Source organism: Bos indicus x Bos taurus, chromosome 19, assembly GCF_003369695.1.
Source record: "Bos indicus x Bos taurus breed Angus x Brahman F1 hybrid chromosome 19, Bos_hybrid_MaternalHap_v2.0, whole genome shotgun sequence".
Taxonomy (NCBI): Eukaryota; Metazoa; Chordata; class Mammalia; order Artiodactyla; family Bovidae; genus Bos; species Bos indicus x Bos taurus.
This window is the reverse complement of record NC_040094.1, coordinates 18903780-18924955: the sequence shown is the minus strand read 5'-3', so window position 1 is coordinate 18924955 and position 21176 is coordinate 18903780. Positions and strand designations below refer to the sequence as shown.

Sequence of the window (21176 nt, the reverse complement as noted above, 5' to 3'; positions counted from 1 at the left end):
CACGGAGAGACAAACCTGGGCCGGGGTGGAGGCAGGTGGTGATGGGGCCCGGGCCCGCGCAGCCCCACCCCCGCCAGGGCCATGCAGCCACTTCCCCGCCAAGCCCGCCGCAGCCCTCCTCCTCCCCGGGCCGCGGCGCTCTGACCGACTTGGCCCGGGCGGTGGCGCCCGGGGGTGGCGGGTGGGGGGCGGCGGTCCCGGGAGCAGCCCCGCCCCCGCCTGCGCACCGCCCCCGAGGAGTCCGCGGGGAGGAGGAGACTCGGGCGCAGAGCGGGGGCCGCGGGAAGCGAGGAGGGAGCGCGCGGGTAGCCGCGGGGCCGGGGCCGGCCCAAGGGCGCCCTCGCCTCGGAGCCGGGCGTTGGGGCCGGGGCGGAGGCGGAGGCCGGCGGGGCCGCGGGCGCCGAGAAGTTTGCGGCGGAGGGCCTGGCGTCCCGGGGTCGCGAGGCTGCGGCGCGGGGGCCGGGACCATGGGGGCGGAGGCGGAGGCGGCGCGGCGCGCACAGGCAGCCCAGAGCGGCGGGGCCGCTGCGGCGCAAAGTTAGCCAGGCGCCCCGGGACGAGCCCCGCAGCCGCGCCGGGCCCCGGACGCCGCCCCGGCATGGGCGAACACCCCAGCCCGGGCCCCGCGGTGGCCGCTTGCGCCGAGGCGGAGCGCATCGAGGAGCTGGAACCCGAGGCCGAGGAGCGGCCGCCGGCGGAGGACGTGAGTGCCCCCTCCCCAGCCCCGGCAAACTTTCTGGGGGGTGGGGGCCGCGGTGGGGACCGCTGCCCCCGACTTGCCCCCCGCGGGGTAACTGGGAGGTTTCAAGGTGACGCGGGAGAGCCCCGGATTGGCCGGGTCCCCGCGGGCTGGAGGGGGCGGAGGGAACCGGTCTCCCCGAAACGCGCGCGCGCCATCCCCTGCTCGGGCTCCCGGGGCTTCCCGGCGGAGCGCAGCGCCCGCCGCTGCGCCGGGGACCCGCCGGCCACCAAGCCCCCTCCCCGCGGCTGGTGCAGTGCCCGGGACACGGCGTTTTCCCGCAGAGGCGGCCGCGTCACAGCAGTGGCTCCCCTCCCCTCCCACTCGCGACCTGCGGGCTCTCGGAGCCGGGGAAGGAGCGGGCGCCGCAGAGTCCCCGGAAGCCGGCGGCGCAGACCGCCCTGGCGACCCCTTCTCCGCTCGCTGATGAGCCCCGGCCCGGCACCTGCCCTGTACAAGACCCTGATCGAAATTCTAGCTGGCCCCTGGCCCCGAGCCCGGCTGGAGGACCCACAGGAGGAGTGCCAGGGAGCTTTCGCTCCCAGAGGGGGGCTTAGGAGTCCCAGACCGCGTCGGAGCCAGCGACGATCCCCTGGGTGAGGATAGGGAGGGGCTGCCCCACAGGGCTTCCCTGCCATCTGCTGCTGGAGTCTCCCCACCTCCCTCCGGTCCTGGGAGCCATGGGCAAAGCCGGCACCGGGGAGTCCTGGGAACTGGAGTTTCTTAAGCTTCTCCCTCCCCAGGTTAACCTGCTCCGCAGAGGTGAAAAACTGGGCAGACGCTCTGCCCTGCCCCTGACCTCTCAGTGTGGGGACCGGGAAGTGAAGCCCGCCCCACCCCACCTCCCCCCACCAGCCCCGCCGGTCTACCCAGCCTCCGCGGGGAAGTCTGAATAGGGTTGTTTCCCCTCTGGCTCTTGTGCTTAAACCCCTTCTGTTGCTTCTGGTCCCATCGCTTTGGCTGACTCTTAGGGGCTCCTCACTTAGGCTCAGCCTGCAAAGAGACAGGGGTGGGTTTCAGAGCATGCGGGAATCCCCTCCTCCCAAAGTAGAGGCCAAACCTTAATGTTTATGCCCGGATGTGTTTTCCGGATAGGGGGTCTTTGACCCCCAGCAGGTGGAGACTGCTGCAGCGGGTCTGATGGAATTGCAGGAGATGCATCCGGGCATGCATTCCCAGGCCTGGGAGTAGACACCGAGATAGCTAAGCAGCAGAAGTTATTAGAGGCCCTTGGACAGAATGGCACACTTTTTTCTTTTTTTTTTAAGGAATGTTGAGAATCACCCTTGCTCTGCTCATGTCCCCTCCTGCGTGTCCCAGAATGAGGGATGCTCTCCCTCCCCATTCTGAGTTCTCCCACCTTTGCTAGGTGTAGACTCATTTGGGAAACTCTTCCCAGGGATCCCTGGCCTCGGGTCCCTGAGCCTGGGCCCGCAGCGGGAGGCTAGGTCAGAAACAGCAGGGGGCTGCAGAGGCCTTGGTGATAAGTGTGTTTCTTTCTTTCTCTCCTCTTCCTCCTCTCCTGCATGGCTCCTTCTCTACCAGCACTGGAAAGTCCTGTTTGATCAGGTAGGTGAGCAGTTAAATGCCCCCTCCCTTCCTGCCAGCCCTCCCCGCAGTCTCCCTGCCTGCGTGGGCTTCCCCAGCTCCGCACTCCTGAGACGGTGACGTGGGGGTGGGGGTGTGGCCTAAGGCAGCTCTGGGTCTGAATGGTACTGCTCTCCAGGTTTCAGGAGGAGGTTGGGGGGGCTCCCTTAAGAGATCCTTACCTGCCTCCTCCCAACGCCACTTCACGGGAACCAGCTTTATACCAGGGAGAAATCCGATAATACGCATTGAAAGCCCTGGATGTATGTTCTCTGTGTGCCAAGGAATTGGCCGTTTAGGCTGAGGAGGTGGGGGAAGGGCTTAGGTGAACATCCCCCCCCCCCCCCGCCCTTTTTTTTTTTCTCCCTCCACCGTCACAGATCCACGGCCATCTCTGAGGTCAGATCTCTGCCATCCTTGGTGGGTGACTCAAATATGAGCCCTATTTGAAAGCTGACCACTCTTGATTTTGCCTCAGGGATGGGGGAGCTATAGGGGGAAAACAGGATGTGACTGCAACACCTCAAGTCGAAGTGTGGGCGGTGGAGTTGTAAGTGCCCCATTGGCTTTGGAACAGGGAGACCAACTCTTGGCCTTCAGCAGGGAAATGGTCTTCTTTGCTGGGAACTGCTTTTGCGTGCTGTTGTCTGTTTCCTTCTCCCTCCCTGTTTCACAAGCTGCCCGGGTGTGGGGGAACAGTGAGCATGGTGCCCTGGGCTGAAGATGATTATGCCAGGAAGTGTGTGCGACTTTAAGACACCAGTCTGGTTGGGTCAGAGGGAAGGTGTTGGGTTCCAGAGGCAGATAAAGCTGAAAAAGTAGCCTGCACCAGACCTCATCCTGTTGAATGCAGGGGAAGCCTTTCAAAGTATTTTTGGCAAGTTTGTTACAAGATCCAGGGGTTACCTTGGGAAGATGCTGTGTGAGAGTTGGGTGGAGATGAGAAGCTGGCTAGGAGCCCGCAGCAGTGCATGGGGACAAGCACCGTGACTTGGAAAAGTGGGAAGAGAAAGGAAGAAGGACATGGTGATGGGCGAATTGGAAGATCTTATTAGACTGGAATAGACGAGGTGAACCCCATCTGTTACTTTGAGATTCTAAATGAAGATTTGGGACTTCCCTGGCGGTCCAGTGGCTAGGACTGTGCACTTCCGGTGGAGGGGGCCTGGGTTTGATCCCTGGTTTGGAAATTAGGTCCCACATGCCACAGCTAAGAGGTCCGTGCTGCAACTCAAGATGCTGCAGCTGCAGTGAAGATCGGAGACAGATCCGAATAGATGAGGCAGACCGCGTGTACAACATCGAGCTTCCGAACCTGATAGGAGAAGGAAATGTAAGGGTTCATAAAACTGACAACTTTGATTTCAGACCAGTTCAGTTTGAGTCAGCTAAATGCAGATGCCGAGTGGGACTGAAAACAGAATTCAGGGGACTTCCCTGGCGGGCCAGTGGTTAAGACTTCACCTTCCAGTGTTTGGGGGGAGTGGGTTCTATTCCTGATGAGGGAGCGAAGATCCCACATGCCTCTGGGCCCCCAAAAAATCAAAACATGAAACAGAAGCAACATTGTAACCAATTCAATAAAGACTTTAAAAATGGTCTGCATCAAAAAAATCTTAAAAGAAAAAACATGGAATTCAGCTTGAAAGACAGGGTGGGCCTGGAGTGGAGATTTGCGGGTGTCATCATCTTAACACAAGGCCTGACTGTGATGTGGGGAGCTTCCCACCGCTCCAGTCCCGCTGGGGTAGACCGACTCCCCCTCGGGCTCCTAAGAGCACAGCAGCTGCTGGCCTGATGCCCTGAGGCAGGAGGGAGCCGCCTGCTGCCACCGATGCCACGACCAGCAAGCTGCCAACCCTTCACACCTCCTGCCAGATTTAGAATCGAAACCTAGAACAAAGTGTATCGTTCGTTTTTCCCCTCTGTCTGTGTCTTTCTCATTTGATTAATTTCCTTCCCCAGTCCCTGCCTGTGTGTTTACACTGTGAAACGAACGATTTGGAGGGATGGAGGGAAATTTTTGGGAGGAAGGATTTGGAACTTGAGGGAGCAGAGAAAATGCATGGCACTGGAGAGCAGTGGGTGGTCCACGAAATCCAGTTTTTCCCACTGGAGGGAGATCCCGAGTGTCACAGAGTGCATCCCCCTGCTTCTGGGAAGGCCCACCCAGAAACCATTCTGGACAGACACACTTCTAGGAAAGAAACTCTCCAAGCTTACTCTGGACAGTTTTTTTTCTCTCACTATAAGTTCTGCCTTATGTTTGCTCCCCAGCCCTCATACGGCTTTAGGAGCCCGTTTCTGTTGTCTTCCTTCCTATCAGTGCTTTGTGTTTGAGGAGAGCTGCTTGTGAGCAGGGGGCCCAACCTCTGGCAGATACCCATCCCCCTGCACCTGCTCCCCTCCTTTGTGCAGCTCCCCTTGGACCATCCCCTATAGGGCTGAATGCAGAGCAGGTGTGAGGCTCCATAAATGGTCGTACAACTTCAGAAGGGCCCCAGGAGAGCTGGGGGGGTCTTATCCTCTCTGACTCTTCCTCTGGGCCTACTTGAAGGCAGGATTTGGTGATGGTGAACTTGTTGCACTCAGGAAGGAATATTTGTCTGGGGGTTACAGGCAGCCTCCCTACAATTTCTTACAGGAATAGACCTGATGGATCGACCTGTGCTGAATGGAGTAGGATTCTCCTGACACTTGTCAGAATCCCTGCTGGCTAATGTGGCCCTGGAATTCACCTTTCTGAGGTCATGGGATGGGGAGGCTGGCCCCAGTCAGTCCGCCTTCCTTTCCTGGGTCAAGGGGATACCAGCGATCACCTGGTTTCAAACTGGGATCTGCTGCGACCTTTTCCAGTGTTAGGGGTGGTTTTGGAGCAGTCTCTCTGTGCTCTCTGGTTCTTCAGCGTGTAGAGTGGCTTTGACCCAACATGATGCTGATTGGAGCCAAGGGCTAGAAACCATGACCTTGGCCTTTTGATCCTATATGGACACCCCCTCACCAGAATGCCTTCTGGGTAGTTGGAGGTGAAGAAAACAGGTGACTCCAGCCCCATGGAAATTCACCCAGCTGGTCCCCACTGGCATCCTGGGTGTTCGTCTGGTCTGTTCAAGCAGGAGTGCAACACGCCACCCAGCCTCATCCCTTCCCCTATATTTCCCTGTGGATCCCAGAAGTTATAACGGGTAGGAAGCCTGAAGATCATCACTTCAGCCCCCAGATATTCCAGGTGTTTGTTTCCTGTTTGAACTTCTCACTGAGGAAATGATCTTTTCATTGCCTTGGAATCAGAGTGGTTTTCCTAAATACTGGATCTTAAAGTTTAAATATTAACCTGTTGTTATGGTGTAAAATAATGGTAAAAATGTCTTCTTTTTCTGCAGTTCAGTCTATTGGGCTTTTCCTTCATGATTCCTTATGTTGCTTCAGAGCTGAGACACTTTCCATCCCTCTTCAGATCTCATAAATTGCTTTTGTTGTTCAGTTGCTCAGTTGTGTCTGACTCTTTGCAACTCCATGGACTGCAGCACACCAGGCTCCCCTGTCCTTCACTATCTCCTGGAGATTGCTCAAACTCACATCCGTTGAGTTGGTGATGCCATCCAACCATCTCATCTTCTGTTACCTCCTTCTCTTCCTGCCCTCAATCTTTCCTAGCATCAGGGTCTTTTCCAGTGAGTTGGCTCTTTACATCAGGTGGCCAAAATATTGGAGCTTTACCTTCAGCATCAGTCCTTCCAATGAATATTCAGGGTTGATTTCCTTAAGGATGACTGGTTTGATCTCCTTGCTCTCCAAGGGACTCTCAGAGTTTTCTCCAACACCACATTTTTTTTTTTAATTTATTTATTTATTTTAATTGGAGGCTAATTACTTTACAGTATTGTAGTGGTTTTTGCCATACATTGACATGAATCAGCCATGGGTATACATGTGTTCTTCATCCTGAACCCCCTCCCTCCCCATCCCATCCCTCAGGGTCATCCCAGTGCACCGGCCCTGAGCACCCTGTCTCACGCATCAAACCTGGACTGGCGATCTGTTTCACATATGATAATATACATGTTTTAATGCTATTCTCTCAAATCATCCCACCCTCGCCTTCTCCCACAGAGTCCAAAAGTCTGTTCCTTATATCTCTGTCTCTTTTGCTGTCTCACATATAGGGTCATCATTACTATCTTTCTAAATTTCGTATATATACGTCAATATACTGTATTGGTGTTTTTCTTTCTGACTTACTTCACTCTGTATAATAGGCTCCAGTTTCATCCACCTCATTAGAACTGATTCAAATAACACCACAGTTTGAAAGCATCATTTCTTTGGCACTCAGCCTTCATTATGGTTTAGCTTTCACATCCATACATGACTACTGGAAAAACCATAGCTTTGACTATATGGACCTTTGTCGGCAAAGTGACGTCTCTGCTTTTTAATATGCTGTCTAGGTTTGTCATAGCTTTTCTTCCATGGAGGAAGTGTCTTTTAATTTCATGGCTGCAGTCACCATCTGCAGTGATTTTGGAGCCCAAGAAAATAAAGTCTGTCACTGTTTCCATTTTTCCCCATCTATTTGCCATGGAGTGATGGGCTTGGATACTATGATCTTAGTTTTTTGAATGTTGAGTTTTAAGATAGCTTTTTCACTCTCCTCTTTCACCTTCATTAAGAGGCTCTTTAGTTCCTCTTTGCTTTCTGCCATTCAGTTCAGTTCAATTCAGTCGCTCATTCATGTCCGACTCTTTGCAACCCCATGAATTGCAGCACACCAGGCCTCCCTGTCCATCACCAACTCCCGGAGTTCACTCAAACTCACGTCCATCGAGTCGGTGATATCATCCAGCCATCTCATCCTCTGTTGTCCCCCTCTCCTCCTGCCCCATTAGGATCTCATAATAGGTGCTTCTATTTCCTACTTCTTTTTCTCTGATTAAAAAAAATCCTCTAACCCTTTACTCCCTCCAGATCTAATTCCTATCCAATTATACCAGCATCACTTATTAAGAAAGCCTTCCTTTACATAGTGAGAAATTTTATCATTTGGTAAGTTTTTATTAATATACGTGGTGAGGTTTATTTTTTATTTCTGATCTATTCCCCTGATATTTACAATTTTGTCCAGTTACCCTTTAGTTATTGCTTTACATTTCTTCCATAGGTTTCCTCCAAGCTTCTCTTTTTCAGGTTATGCTTTGATAGTCTCCCAGTCCTTCCTGGACTCCAGGGAGGTACCCTCAAGGACCTAAGGTCAAACAGCAGGTTGTGGCAGACATAGGACTGGAGTCTGCTAACTCATAAAAGGCTTTGGGGTTGGAAAACCATTGCCACATTCACACATCCAAGTGCCTCCAAGATCTCCAAATGTTTAATGAGCAAAACGGTTTGGAGCAGAGTTCTGTTAAGTCAACAGAGCACAATTGCTTTCCAAGCTCAAGCATGTGAGAAGGAAAAGGGAGAAATAGAAGGAAATTGATCATGTTTCCCGTTTTTCCCCTTCCCACTGGGAGCATGCATTTTTCAGTCTCCAAGAAGAGACCCCTAACTTTGCCAATCTCCCAGAAGGGAAGCAGGCAAATCTTGACTCTCCCTCCAAAATTATAAACATGTTACAACCACAGCAGGAGGCTGCTTGGGTGGGCTGCTGGAGAAAACCCTATATGTGGGGCAAATAGTCCTGGGTTCAAGCCCTACTGACTCTGTGATTGGGGTCAAGTGACCTTAGCTCTCTGAGCCTCAATTTCTTTATCTCTAAAATGGACAGGATAATCTTTAAGTCTAGGGATGATTGTGGGAGTTAAATGGAAGTGGAAACTCTCTTAATAATGTCTGATACCCAGTGGATATTGGTTGGTGTTTTTGTTTGTTTGGGTTTTCCTGTTTTGTTTTTGGCTATGCTGAGTAGCATGGGTGATCTTAGTTCCCGGACCAGCGATTGAATCCACGCCCCCTGCAGTGGAAGCATGAAGTCTTAAGCTGTAGTATACCTTTGACAGCTGTTTTTTGATGGGGAATCAGAATTTGCTAGAATAAGCCCAGAGTCATTTCTGAGATCCATTCCTCCATAGGGAAGGTCTCTGCCTCTAGACAACCTCCTTCCCAGCCCCAACTCCTGGAGACAGAGCCACTTGTATGCTCAGAGGAGTTTTCTGCTTGCTTTCCCCAAGTATCTCCTCTACTCAGTCCCCTTGCCCCCAGCCTGGGGTCCTTCCTGAGCCTGACCCTAAAGCCTACCTCATTTACTCTCCTGCTGGCTGGCTTAAGACGATTCTGGGAGCTGAAAAGAGGTACAGATGAGACTGCTGTATGGATTAGTGAGGAGCCGCAGAGAAAACACGTGCCCCAGACTCGGGGGCCTTGGCGGCGCCCCTGGGGACACAGGATTAACCAGCAGAGAGGGGTTGCCTTGCCTGGGCTCTGTGCCTCCAGCCCCTTATCAGGTGGTGTCCAGGTCCCTAGAGTCTGTGGACTCTCCTCCACCACAAAGGCCACTCCCCTCCCCTGCCCCCAGGGACCCCAGCAGTCATGCTGCATTAACACTTTTATGCCTGACTCCCAGAAAGGCACTGGGTAGCAGCTGAGCAGTGAGGCTGAGGGAGCTGAGGTGGTGTGCTGCCCGGCTGCCTGCCTGACACGGAACAGGCACACACATGTGGAAGCGAACAGGTCCAGCTACATCCCTGCCCACGCCGTCTCTGGCTCTGATGTCCTCTCCAGGCGCTGGCCCTGGCTGTGGGCCACCTTGCCCCGGTCGGCCCCTCTGGGGCTGCGGCCACCTCGAGGACCTCGGCTTATCAGGAGGTCGATGGAAGCAGCTTGTCCAGTCTGCTCATTTTGCAAATGAGGAAACAGAAGTCTGTGACCTTAGGAGGTCACTTGGTGCTGGAGTATCAGACTGAGACAAGAGCCCAGCTCTGCTTTCTCTCTGACCTGTGTTTCTGCCGCCGGGCCACGCAGACTTCTGGCCGCTTCCTCAGCACCCCGAGTGACTAAGGGACAGGCGAGGACACGGAGTCTGGCTTGAGTCCCAGTTCTGTTTCTCCTTGCTTGCTACGTGACAAGGGGCCAGCTGGGTGATGTCTCCAAGCCTCAGTTTTCTCATCTGTCAGCTGCCTGCCCTCAGGGCTCTTTCGGGGCCTGATGAGATGCTGGGTGCACAGCATGAGGTGGTGTGTAGTGAGCCCCTGGTAAACACACGTGGTTGTTACTGTGTTACTGGAATTTGAAGAAATTGACACCATTTTCAAAATTACCTCTGGGTAATAGTTCTAGGTCTTGAATCAAAGTGTCCAGATCCCCATGCTGGGGTTCCTTCCAGCTTATCAAGCTGATTTCTTCAGGGCAAGAGCTGGAAAACCATGTTCCCTCTGAACTTTGCACAGAGAGGAGAGAAGTTTTTGGATAGAGACTGCCGGGGGTAGGGGCCGGGGGGATGGACGTCCAAGCGTTTTTCCGTCCTCTCACTGGCTGTGGGAAAGTCTGTGGCGAGAACAAGGCTTCAGGCACCAGGTGATCAGAGCCCAGGGCAGGCCTCCTCTACCCAGGGTTCCCATTTGACAGTTCCTGGTGAGCCTGGGCACAGGGCCCTGGTTTGTGTTACGGAAATGAGCTGATGAGCGTCTCGAGCTGTGGACAACTTGGCCAGCCTTGTTCCACCGGCTTTTTAAATTTATTTTGAAAATGTATTTATTTATGGCTGCACTGGGTCTTCGTTGCTGTGCGCGGGCTTCTCACTGCAGTAGATTCTCTGGTTGCAGAACACGGACTCCAGAGCGGTCTCAGTAGTCGTGGCACATGGGCTTAGTTGCATCTCGGCATGTGGAATCTTCTCAGACCAGGGATCCAATCCATGTCCCCTGTGTTGGCAGGTGGATTCTCAGCCCCTGGACCACCAGGGAAGTCCTCCGCCAGCTTTTTAAGTTTATTTATATCTTCTATTATTTTTTGGCCACGCCACATGGCAGGCAAAATCTTAGTTCCCCAATCAGGGATCAAACCTGAGTGCCCTGCAGTGGAAGCCTGGTCTTAACCCCTGGAGCACCAGGGAAGTTTCCCATCACCTTTTTTAAAAGGACGGTACAGGTTTGAGTTGGAAAGTATTCCTCTGAGAGAGCAAACACTGAGCATCTGCTGTGTGCACACAGGTCATCTCATTTTGCTCTCTTAATAACCCTGGGAGGTGAGTGGTGCAATCCCCTCTTTACAGAGGAGGAAACTGAGGCCTGGGGGTGGGGCCCCAAACAAAAAGCAAATGAGGACCCTCTGCAGAGGGGTTTGTGTGAGTGCACAAGGCTCCTGGGTGGCTTCAGCATCGGGGCTGAGGGCCACAGGAGACGAAGGAGCCTGGTGACCCTGCATCCTGCCCACCCTGCTCCTGGTCAGAGGTCTGCATCCCACTTCCCTCCTCCCTGCATCCAGCGGGACCCGTTGGTAGTTTCCAAGAGAAACAGCAGGAGGAAATGGGTTTAGGCTGAAGCAGGTGGGGTGGGGAAGATGTAAGACCCCCTCCCCACTCGAACCCACTCCCACCTCTCCCTGCCAGCGGCCGCCCTGCCTTTACAGCTGTGACTTGGCCTCAGTCCCCCAGGAGCCGTGACGGCCGGGCCTGGATGAGTCAGCACAGGCGTTCCATCTGCCTCTGGGACCCAAGGGGCCAGCCTGAGTCCCAGCCCCCAGCTGCCCCTCAGGGCCTGTGCACCTCCAAGGCCTTCTTTGGGGAGGGGACTCCTGAAGGGGAGAAGCGGGGTCCTCCAGGAGGCTCTCTTTCAGAGTGGAGATGGGCAGGGCCTGGAGGGAAGAGGTGGCCCCTATGCCTGGGCACCCACCTGACCCCCGTTTCTGCACCCCGGAGGGGGAGTCTGGGAGTTCGTCTTCCCCTCACGGCCCAGGTATTGAGAGAGAGGGCCGGATGGTTTTCTGGAAATAGACCAGCTGCCCAGCAGCTCAGCCTGGATCCAGGCCAAGACATCCCCGGCTTCTCTGCTTGAGGGAATGTGTTCCAGCCTCTTAATCAGCCTGCCAGCCTCAGATCCGGGGGATCAGCTCTTCGACTAATGGGGAGTGATGTTCAGGAGTCTGGCCTAGAGCTTCTGGGAGAAGCCCCTTGGGAGGGATGGAGCCCTGGGCTGGCAGCTGGAAGGACAGAAATAATAAAACTGGGAATTCTAGAATTGTGGAAGGTTCACTCGCCGTCAGATGCCTGGCCAGACCTCAGGGGAGCTGAGCGCCCCTCATGCCTCCAGGTGGGGAGACTGGAGGGCAGAAGAGGTCGGAACCAGGCTTTTAAAAACTGGTCTCTCCTTCCCAGGGAGACTTGAGGTCTTCATAAATCCACTCCTAGCTTCAGCTGCTTTAAAGCAGGCCAGAGAGGTACCCTGTTCTACTCACTGAAGTGCCTCTGGGCAGATCATTCATCTTGGCGTGCCTCAGTTTCCATATCTGTTAAATGGGACTAATCACACTTATACTCTAGGATTGATGTGAGAATAAAAGTGGTCAGAGGAATTCCCTGATTAGGAATGGTTAGTGTGGTTAGGACTTCTCTTTCACTGCCTAGGGCCCAGGTTCAGTCCCTAGTCGGGGAACTAAAATCCCACAAGCTGTGTGGGGCAGCCAGGAAAAAAACAAAACTGTGAAATTATTGTGAAAATATGTATTTCAGGTCTGGGGGAAAAGACAGAGCGGATGGTGTGAGGTGGTTTTCTCTATGGGGCGAATTAGCATCCTCATTTGCAAGGCAGAAGTGCTAGGGAAAGCTGCTACTCCCATAACCTCACCTCCTGACCTCGGCAGCTGCAGGCCTGGACCTAATTTATGGGGCTGTAAATATCCATGAATGGACCAGAGTTCCCTGGTGGGCTGTAGCTGCTGAGTGGGGACAACTCTGCTGAGCCCGAAACCCTAGGGCAGCCTCATTAATTCTGCTTAGCCCAGAAGCCGGGTAATGGTGCAAGGAGCCAGCAGAGGAGCTGTGATAACCCCCTGAGTGGGGAGGGGTGGCTGTCTGCACCTTCCCCTGCCCCAGCATTCACACTATGTGGTCCTTTCCCAGGGATCTTTTTGTCTTGGTAAACAGGGGACAGTGGGGCCGAGATGGAAGCCTTCCTTAGACTCTAGGTCCTAACCTTCTGGGTCTGAGAGGTCTGTACCAGGATGGCTCTCTAGGTGGGGCTTCCTGGGTAATGCTAGTGGTAAAGAACCCTCCTGCCAGTGCAAGAGACATGAGAGATACCTGGGTCAGGAAGATTCCCTGGAGGAGGGCATGGCAACCGTCTCTGGCATTCTTGCCTGGAGAATCCCATGGACAGAGGAGCCTGGATCACACATATAAATGAGCCATCCAGTAGGCGTGTTCCTTCCTCTTTCTCCTGTGCCTTGCTGCTGCTGAAGCTTGGCTGGGCTCTCGGGCCTGCGGCAGGGAGGGAAGTGGCGCCGCTGTCCTGGGTGCTGAGCAGGCAGATCTCAGCTCAGCAGCTCATTAGGCCCATCACTTCCTCCTCTTTCTCTCCCAGGGTTTGGTACCCTCCTCAGCCCTCTGCCTGGGGCCAGGATCTGGGAGATTTCTAACTTTGCTGGAGGACACCGGACAACTGCCTCAAGGGCCTGCCATTCATGAGGTGGGGGTCAAAGGCTGGTTTGAAACCACGGACAAAGGGGCCTGGTTTCAAAGAAGGGAAAAGCACCTCTATTATGGATTCATGCATTTCCCCCAAAATTTGTTGCATGGAGTGTTGCTGTGAAAAAATATTATGATCAAAGATCCAATAAGTTTAGAAAATGCTGGGCTGAACAATTCAGACAGGTTTCTCCACTTTATAAGACCTTGAAGAACTGTTTATATGGTTTTATGCATCATGCCCTTCCAAAAGGGTTTCCCATAATTTTTTAATTTTATTTTTTGGCCACCTTGCCTGGCATGTGGCCTCTTCGTTCCCTGTGTGTGTGCGTGCCAAGTGGCTTCAGTCGTGTCCGACTCTTTACGACACTATGGACCGTAGCCTGCTAGGCTCCTCTGTCCATGGGATTCTCCAGGCAAGAATACTGGAGTGGGGTGCTGTGCCCTCCTCCAGGGATCTTCCCAACCCAGGAATCAGCCTGCGTCTCTTCCATCTCCTGCCTTGGCAGGCAAGTTCTTTACCACTAGCGCCACCTGGGAAGCCCCTTAGTTCCCTTACTGGAGCAAACCTGTGCCCCCCACCTTGAAAGCATGGACCATTGGACCATTAACCATTGGACTGCCAGGGAAGTCCCAAGCGTTTCCCAAATTTGCAGGACCACAACACCCTTATTACATGCACCACCTTGGGCCTGGTGCTTCATGAAACACACACTGGGAAGCACTGAGTCAGTTATATTTCAAATGCCAGAACAGGGCAGAGAAAAACAAGGAAGAGCAAAGCTGCACCAGCTAGCCCCCATGGAGGAACACTGAACTATTTCCATTTTGATCACTGACTTGCTCTGTGACCTTGAACTAGTTCCTTTTGCCCTCTGCACCTGTTTCCCTGTCCGTAATACAAGCATGATACCCGACACATAGTTGATCCTTGGCAAGTACTTGTTGAATGAATGGATGAGAAGACTGAGTTGGGGTCTCTCAAACCCTTCAGGATGCCACAGCATCTGAAACTGGGAGACTGTAGGCTCTGGCCCCTCCACCTGGATGTGAGTCCACCTGCCCAGTTACCAGCTCTTCAAACCTGGGCAGCTCTGTGCTGGATGCCTCGTCTTTCTCCCGTATAAAATAGCACCTCCCTCATAGGACTGTTGTAAGGTTTAAATGGGGGGATCATTTAGTGTCCACCCTGGGACTGTTTTGAGAGTGAAAGGGGGCACTGTTAATAAACATGCTGAGGGACTTCCCTGGGGGTCCAGTGGTTAAGAATCCACCTGCCAATGCAGGGGATGCAGGTTTGATCACTGGCCATGGAACTAAGATCCCACAGGCCTTGGGGCAACTAAGCCGGTGTGCAGCCCTACAACTGGGGAGCCAGCAGACAGCAGTGAGGTTCCCACGTGCCACAACGAAGATGGGACGCAGCCAGATGAATAAGCTGGAATAAACAAATAAATCATCCTGTCATCTCCAGTTCCTGCTCACCCAGTTCCTTCTGAAACATGCTGAGACGATAGGTGTAAACCAGGACTGTCACAGACAAACCAGGACGTAGGGTGACCTGAGGTTTCCACGAGGTAGCGCCTGATGCTTGGCTGCTAAGTTGCTTCAGTTGTGTCCGACTCTGTGTGACCCCATAGATGACAGCCCACCAGGCTCCCCCGTCCCTGGGATTCTCCAGGCAAGAACACTGAAGCGGGTTTCCATTTCCTTCTCCAGAGCATGCAAGTGAAAAGTGAAAGTGAAGTTGCTCAGTCCTGTCTTGACTCTGAGCGACCCCATGGACTGCAACCTACCAGGCTCCTCCGTCCATGGGATTTTCCAGGCAAGAGTACTGGAGTGGGGTGCCATCGCCTTCTCCTGATACTTGGCAGGCACTGCATATGCAGCTACTATTGCATCTCTGTTCAATCAGGGAGCCCTCAGGAGACCAACAGAGAAAACAACTCAGGAACGTCCCTGGTGGTCCAGTAGTGAAGACTCCAAGTTCCCGAGGCAGAGGGCATGGGTTTGATCCCTGGCTGGGGAACTAAGATCCCTCAAGCTGCACAGTGCAACTAATAAAAAGAAACAAAAAACTGGAAACAAACAAACTCAGATGGGACCTCTCTGGCTGAGGAGGCAGAGGGGGCTGTTCAGCAAACCCTTCCCCACCTCTCTGGGCCTCAGAGGTCCCCCCAACTCCTAGAACTCTGCAGAGCAGCTTGAAAACCACTGAGGTTCCTTTTCAGCTCCCGTGGACCGTGAGATAACAATCTCCTGATCTGCTGCCTGTCTCCCCAGTGTCACCAGGTCCCTCGTGCAACACAGACCTCAAGCCCCACCCCTCCACCCCTGCCCCTACCATGTAGCTGCCTCATCCTGAGTCCAAATTTCCCATCAGCCCTTTGACCGAGCAAGGATGCAGAACTGAAGATCAGCCGCTCCACGCACTGTATGGGTCGTGAATTTCTCTTTCCCCGGCCATCATCTGCATACGATGTGTTTATGTGTGCAGGGCTGGGGACAGACCCCCTTACTTCCATCCAAGAGGGGAGAGTTCCTCCCACATGATGGATAGAGAAATCCAGGCAGTGTGGCTAATGCTCTGCCCAAGATGGCACAGCAGCTAAGGGTGGGGTTCTTTCCAGAACTCTTCCCCAGCTCCTCGCCCCAGAGGAGGGGAGGAGCCCTCAGAGAGAATGTGGTGGGTCCTTTCCACAGTCGGCTTCCACAGTGGCTGAGATGATAAAGAATCGGCCCACAATGTGGGAGACGCAGGTTCAATCCTGGGTCAGGAAGATCCCCTATGGCAACCCACTCCAGTATTCTTGCCTGGAAAATTCCATGGACAGAGGAACCTGGAGGGCTACAGCCCATGGGGTCGCAAAGAGTCGGACAGGACTGAACTGCTAACACTTTGCACAGCTGAGGTTGTAAGTAAGCCAGGAGGGGGCCCAGGGCGGGAGACAGGGATATATATGTACAAACGGCCGAGCATGCGTGGGGCCCCAGGCAGGGGAGAAACCGGCAACCCAGAGGATTAAGGGGCCAGGGGGCTGGGCATTCTGGGATTAAGCGCCCACCACCCCAGTCTCGCAGCTCTTTTCAAGGTCCAGGCAGGTGGGCGGGGGCTGCTGGAGGATCACTCCTCATTCTGTGTTTTCCTCTCTTTCTGCCCCAGCAGCCCCCACACAGGCTGAATGTGGGTTTGGCTTCCCCTTCACCCACCTCCACAGTCGGGCCTATCCAGGAGGCAGCTGCGAGGGTGCTCCTGGCTTCTGACTCCCAGGGGGCCCTCTGCCTGGGGCCTGTTCACAGCCCCGCCACCCTCAGACCAGCCCCAGTCAGGCTGTCTCCAACCCACCCAGCCTGGACCTCACCCTGAGAGCGCCCCACCCAAAGTGGATGAATCTGGGCTTGGAGCACCCAGGACCTGCAGTTTCGGGGCCTTCGGTACATTGCGTGTGTGCTCAGTCACTCTGTCGTGTCTGACTCTTTCGTGACCGCATGGACCGTAGCCCCTCACGCTCCTCTGTCCATGGGATTTCCCAGAATTTGAATGAGGCAAGAATACTGGAGTGGGTTGCCATTTCCTCCTCCAGGGGATCTTCCCAACCCCCGGTTTGAACCTGCCTCTCCTGCATTGGCAGGCTGATTCTTTACCACTGAGCCACCAGGGAGCCCCATTCGGTACATTATTGATGAGGAAATGAAATTGCATTCGTTTGTTGGGGTGTTTGTTTTTGGCCATGCGTTCTGTGGGCTCTTAGTTTCCCGTTCAGGAATCCCCGCCCCTTGCATTGGCTGCGCGGAGTCATATTCACTGGACCACCGAGGAAGTCCCAGAAACTACATGTATAGGGTTTGTCTCTCCCAAAGCTCCAAACCACTGTGCTCGTATGATCCTGTCCCCATCGCTGCCCTTGAGGAGGCCCAGGGTGGGAGTCGTGTCCAGGAGGGTCGGCCAAGCCTCCGTAACACGGCTGCTCTCCCTTCCTTTGAATGAGGCAAGTGGAACTGGACACTGAGTCCGGACGACCCTGGACCCTGGAGAGCCCAGCCCTGCGTTTGCTTCAGCCCACTGCACCCTGCGGAGAGGCTCGCTCTGCTTGATAAGTGAGGCCGAGGCAATTATGGGTCGAGATCATTACCCGAAATTACACAAACTGCTCCATGGCCGAGGCAAGAATGGGATTCTGCCTTGTTCGTTGCAGCCTTCTTTAGAAGCTCTCAGCATCCTCCCGGGCAGTGGTGCCTACCTCTCTCCACCTTCTGCATGAGTCCTCTCTCTGTGTGTGTTTCTGTCTCCCCCTCCCTCGCTCCCTTTGTTCCCTGGCTCCCCCTGCCCCATCCATGCCCTCTGTCAGCCTGTGCTCTTGCCCTCTTCCGAGGTGTCAGGGGTGGTGGTTGGAAGGTGTCCTGTGTCCATTCCTGTGGGGCTCAGGCAGCTGGCCCCCTCCCTTCCTCTGCCTCCCCCCAGTCACCCTCCTTCATCCCTGAGGCCTCATTATTAGGGTAGCCATGACCTCGCATTGTCTGGCCTGTCTGGCCCTGGCATGAAAGGTAGAGTTTTGGCAGAGAAGGGGAAGCTCGGCCAGCTTCCAGCTCCTTCTCTGTAACATGCTGGGGGCAGACACGGCGGGGCGGGGTTGGGAGCTGGGGCAGGAGCCCCAGGGCAGCCCCTGTCACTAGGGCAACAGCAGGGAGCCCTGGGTTGTGGGGGGGGGGGGGGGGAGGAGACCAGGGGAGCAGGTGGTTCTTTGTCTGGAGCCGGAATGAAGGAGAGGGGCCCTTGCCTGATCCCAGCCCCTTCACCCCATCCCTCGGGAGAGCCTTGGATGGGCCCCCCGGGGAGGGATTATCTTCCCCCCACCCCAGGCTGATGCAGGAGACGCTCCCTGTGGTGCTCACCAGGGGAGGGGCGGGGAAGGGTGAATGTTTCCAGGATTCAGGGCTGCTTCTGAACACCCCCTACTTGGAACCCACCCCCCCCCCGCCCCCCGCCCAACCCCCATCAGCCCACCCAGGACGAGGGTCACAGGGAACCAGGCAGGGCCAGGCTGGTGAGTCCCTGTTGCCGGAGGGGTAGGGGCCCAGGCAGAGCGGGAGACCCCCACCCAGCTGCTGCCGCTGCCACTTGGTCACCACAGGCATCATTTCCCGTCTGAGCTGTAAGGAGATCAGAGCTGTTGCTGTGTGAGCGCTTTCCTGCTTTAAAAATCTGTTTAGAGTGGACCCTGGAGGCTCCTGGAGCCCCTCCTTTCCGGGCTTTGCGCTCACCTCTTTGATGCTTACATTTGGCTTCTGAGCAGCAGAGCAGGCTCTGAAGGCTGACGGGCAGCGGCAGCCGGTGGTGATGGTAGGGCCGGGCTGTTCGGGCCTGGAATTCTGGGGTCTTTGGCTCCGTGGCTCGCAGGCCTGTCACTTAACCTCTCTGCGCTCATCTTCCTGAGTCTTCACTTCCTCATCTGTGAGACTGAAACCATGTAACTCGGACTGGGACTCGAACCCATGTCCCAGGACTTGAACCCACGTCCCTGGACTCAAACCGACCCAGGCTTTTAACTGAGATCGCACACCTGGTTTCAGGACTTAATGAAGCTCAGGCTCTTGATGTCTCATCACAGAAAGAATTCAGTGAGAGACCAGCTGATAGGTAAGAAGTGGATTTATTTAGAGAAAAACACAGTCCACAGAGTGTGGGCCATCTCAGAAGGCGAGAGTGGCATCGAAATGGGGTGGGGTTACTTTTTATGGGCTAGCTAATTTCACAGGCTAATGCGTGGGAGGATTAGTCCAGCTATTTGGGGGAAGGGGTGGAGATTTCCAGGAACTGGGCCACTGTCCGCTTTTCAGTCTTTGATAGTCAGCCTTGGAGCTGTCATGGTGCCTGTGGGTGTGTGACTTAGCTTGCTGATGTGTTACAGTGAGTATATACTGAGGCCCAAGGTCTAGTGGACGTCGACTCATCGGCCACCTCGCGGTCATTTAGTTCTAATAAGTTTATGTCATGTCGTTTGGCTATGTCGTTTGGCTATGTCGTTCTCTTAAAGGCTGTGCCCTGCCCCCTTCCCTCTGGTTTCAATATGAAGATAATTATATGACATACTCGTAAGGTTGTGGTAGGAGGTTAAATAAGTCATATATATGAGGTGCTTGGAATGGTATTTAGCCCCATAAAAACACTCAGCAAATAGTAGGTGTTTTTGCTCCTAGAGGTCTTTCTGGAGCAGGGTGGAGGTGAATTTCCTGCAATACTCCTTGTTGGGACCCAAAGAAGTGTCATTCCTGAAATCTGTTTTTTTGGGTGGAGGGTGGGGAACAAGTGCAGACTTTTCAATAGGCCTCCTTCGAGATGTCCCCTCTCACTGAGTTCTGGGGAGGATTGAAGGAGTCATATCTCCTGGGCTGTCTTAGAGAGGCTGCACACAGAATCAACCTTTCCAAAAATAGTCTTCACTGACCTTATCCAGGAAAGGCAGAAAAGTGGGCTTGATTTTCCCGGCTCCCTGTCGTGCACATGCAGATGTCCGAAATGTCTGTTCGCTCATTTTTTAAATGCCTTTTTAAAAAATATATATATTTTATTTATTTGGCTCTGCTGGGTCTAAGTTGCATTCTGTGGGTTCTTTAGTTGCAGCCTGTAGCATCTAGTTCCCTGGTCAGGGATTGAACCTGGGGCCCCCTGTATTGGGAGCACAGTCTTAGCCACTGGACCAGCAGTGAAGTTCCTATTTGCCTGTTAAAATCGAAGCAGCCCGCAGAAGCATCTCCAAGTGCAGTGAGTTCATGTGGGGAGGCAGTTTGTGATCAGGAACTGCTCTGGGTGTCTGTAAAGCCAGTTAGTGTGCGCTGACTGGGGACACTGGGTGCGTTCTGTGGGGAAAGAGATGGGGCAGTGAAAGGGGGACCTGAAGGTCACGGGCCTCTTTGGGGGAAATGAATAAGCCCCTTTTCTTTTCCTTTTCTTCTCTTTTGGCCACTCTGAGTGGCACGCGGGATATTAGTTCCCCTACCAGGGATTGAAGCTGCAACCCCTGCAGTGTAAGCACAGAGTCTTAAACCACTGGTCTGCCAGGGAGGTCCCAGTCCCTTTTCTAATGGAACCCCTGAGCCGTTCCTTGGAAAATGACTGCCCATCTTTTCACCCAAACATCCACTTATTCACCCAACAGATCTTCAGTGGGTGTCAAACTATGCCAGCCTCTGTGCTGAGCCCCAGGGATAAGTTGTGATGCCAACCTTCAAGGAACCAGTGTCCAGAGAGGAGTTGAAAATAGATAGTGGGGTGGAGGCTGGAGGGCTGTTGGAGATTCCAGGGAAGCAGATCGTGTGTTGGGGGAAGGCTGGCTGGACATGGGACATCTGAGGAGTTGGAAGGGTGAATCCGAGTCTCCCAGGGAGATGAGGGGCCAAAGGGCAGCAACCAGACGTTCAGAGCACGGGGTCTTTGGGGAGCCTTGTGTGTAGGGTGTGGGGTGCATGTGGCCTGGGCATGGGAGAGGGGCTGGCAGGCTGTGTTCCCCACTGCCCGGGGCCTCTTGCCTTCACCCACTCAGCCCCTCCAGCCCAGGGTCCAGATTTCTTCCTCCACTCATCACCTTTTCATTCCCACTTCCCACTTGTCCTGGGTCAGAAGTAGGGCAGAGAGTCACCTCTCTGAGCCTCCATTCCCCTTTTCTGTGCACCAGCTGGTTGGATTGGGCGATCTCAGAGGTCTCCAGGGCCTTCTAGGGTTGTTCATGGTTGTCTGCCCTATTTGGATGTTTCCCCTGGGGGCCTTGGGAGCAGTCCAGATGCCGTCTGGTCCTCTGTCAGCAGAGGGCTGAGGATGAAAGCCACAAGTGGTGGCAGTGATGGAGCGCCTGGGGCCTGCAGGTGGAGGGACGGAGCCCCACTGACCCCGCTGCTGTGTGTGCTTCTCCCTCAGTTTGACCCTGGAAACACAGGCTTCATCAGTACAGGCAAGTTCCGGAGCCTCCTGGACAGCCACAGTTCCAAGCTGGACCCGCACAAGAGGGAGGTACTCCTGGCTCTCGCCGACAGCCATGCCAACGGGCAGATATGCTATCAGGATTTTGTCAACCTGGTGAGCACTCTGGGTCCCTCACCACTGGGAGTGGCCTGTTTGGGGGCGTGGCTTAGAGGGCCCTTTTGGATAATTAATTACTGGGATTGGTGCGTCTTCATCATTGAAAAACTCCAGGACTATGGCAGCAGCAAAGTGGCTGCAGCTGTTCCAGCCCTCACACC

The 21176-nt window shown here is 54.4% G+C and overlaps 1 protein-coding gene across 2 annotated transcripts in view; it reads left to right on the top strand.

The window, feature by feature from the left end:
* The first annotated feature begins 366 nt into the window (after window positions 1-366).
* The window catches only part of RHBDL3 (rhomboid like 3), a 52422-nt gene continuing 31612 nt past the window's right edge, over window positions 367-21176 (top strand). Inside the window, exons 1-3 of one of the 2 annotated variants that reach the window (XM_027516671.1) lie at window positions 367-703; window positions 2285-2308; window positions 20854-21012. In XM_027516671.1, coding sequence (XP_027372472.1) covers window positions 599-703; window positions 2285-2308; window positions 20854-21012 — 288 coding nt within the window. In that variant the 5' untranslated portion in view covers window positions 367-598. The remainder of the gene's footprint in view (window positions 704-2284; window positions 2309-20853; window positions 21013-21176) is intronic. The other variant, XM_027516670.1, reaches the window with a different exon arrangement.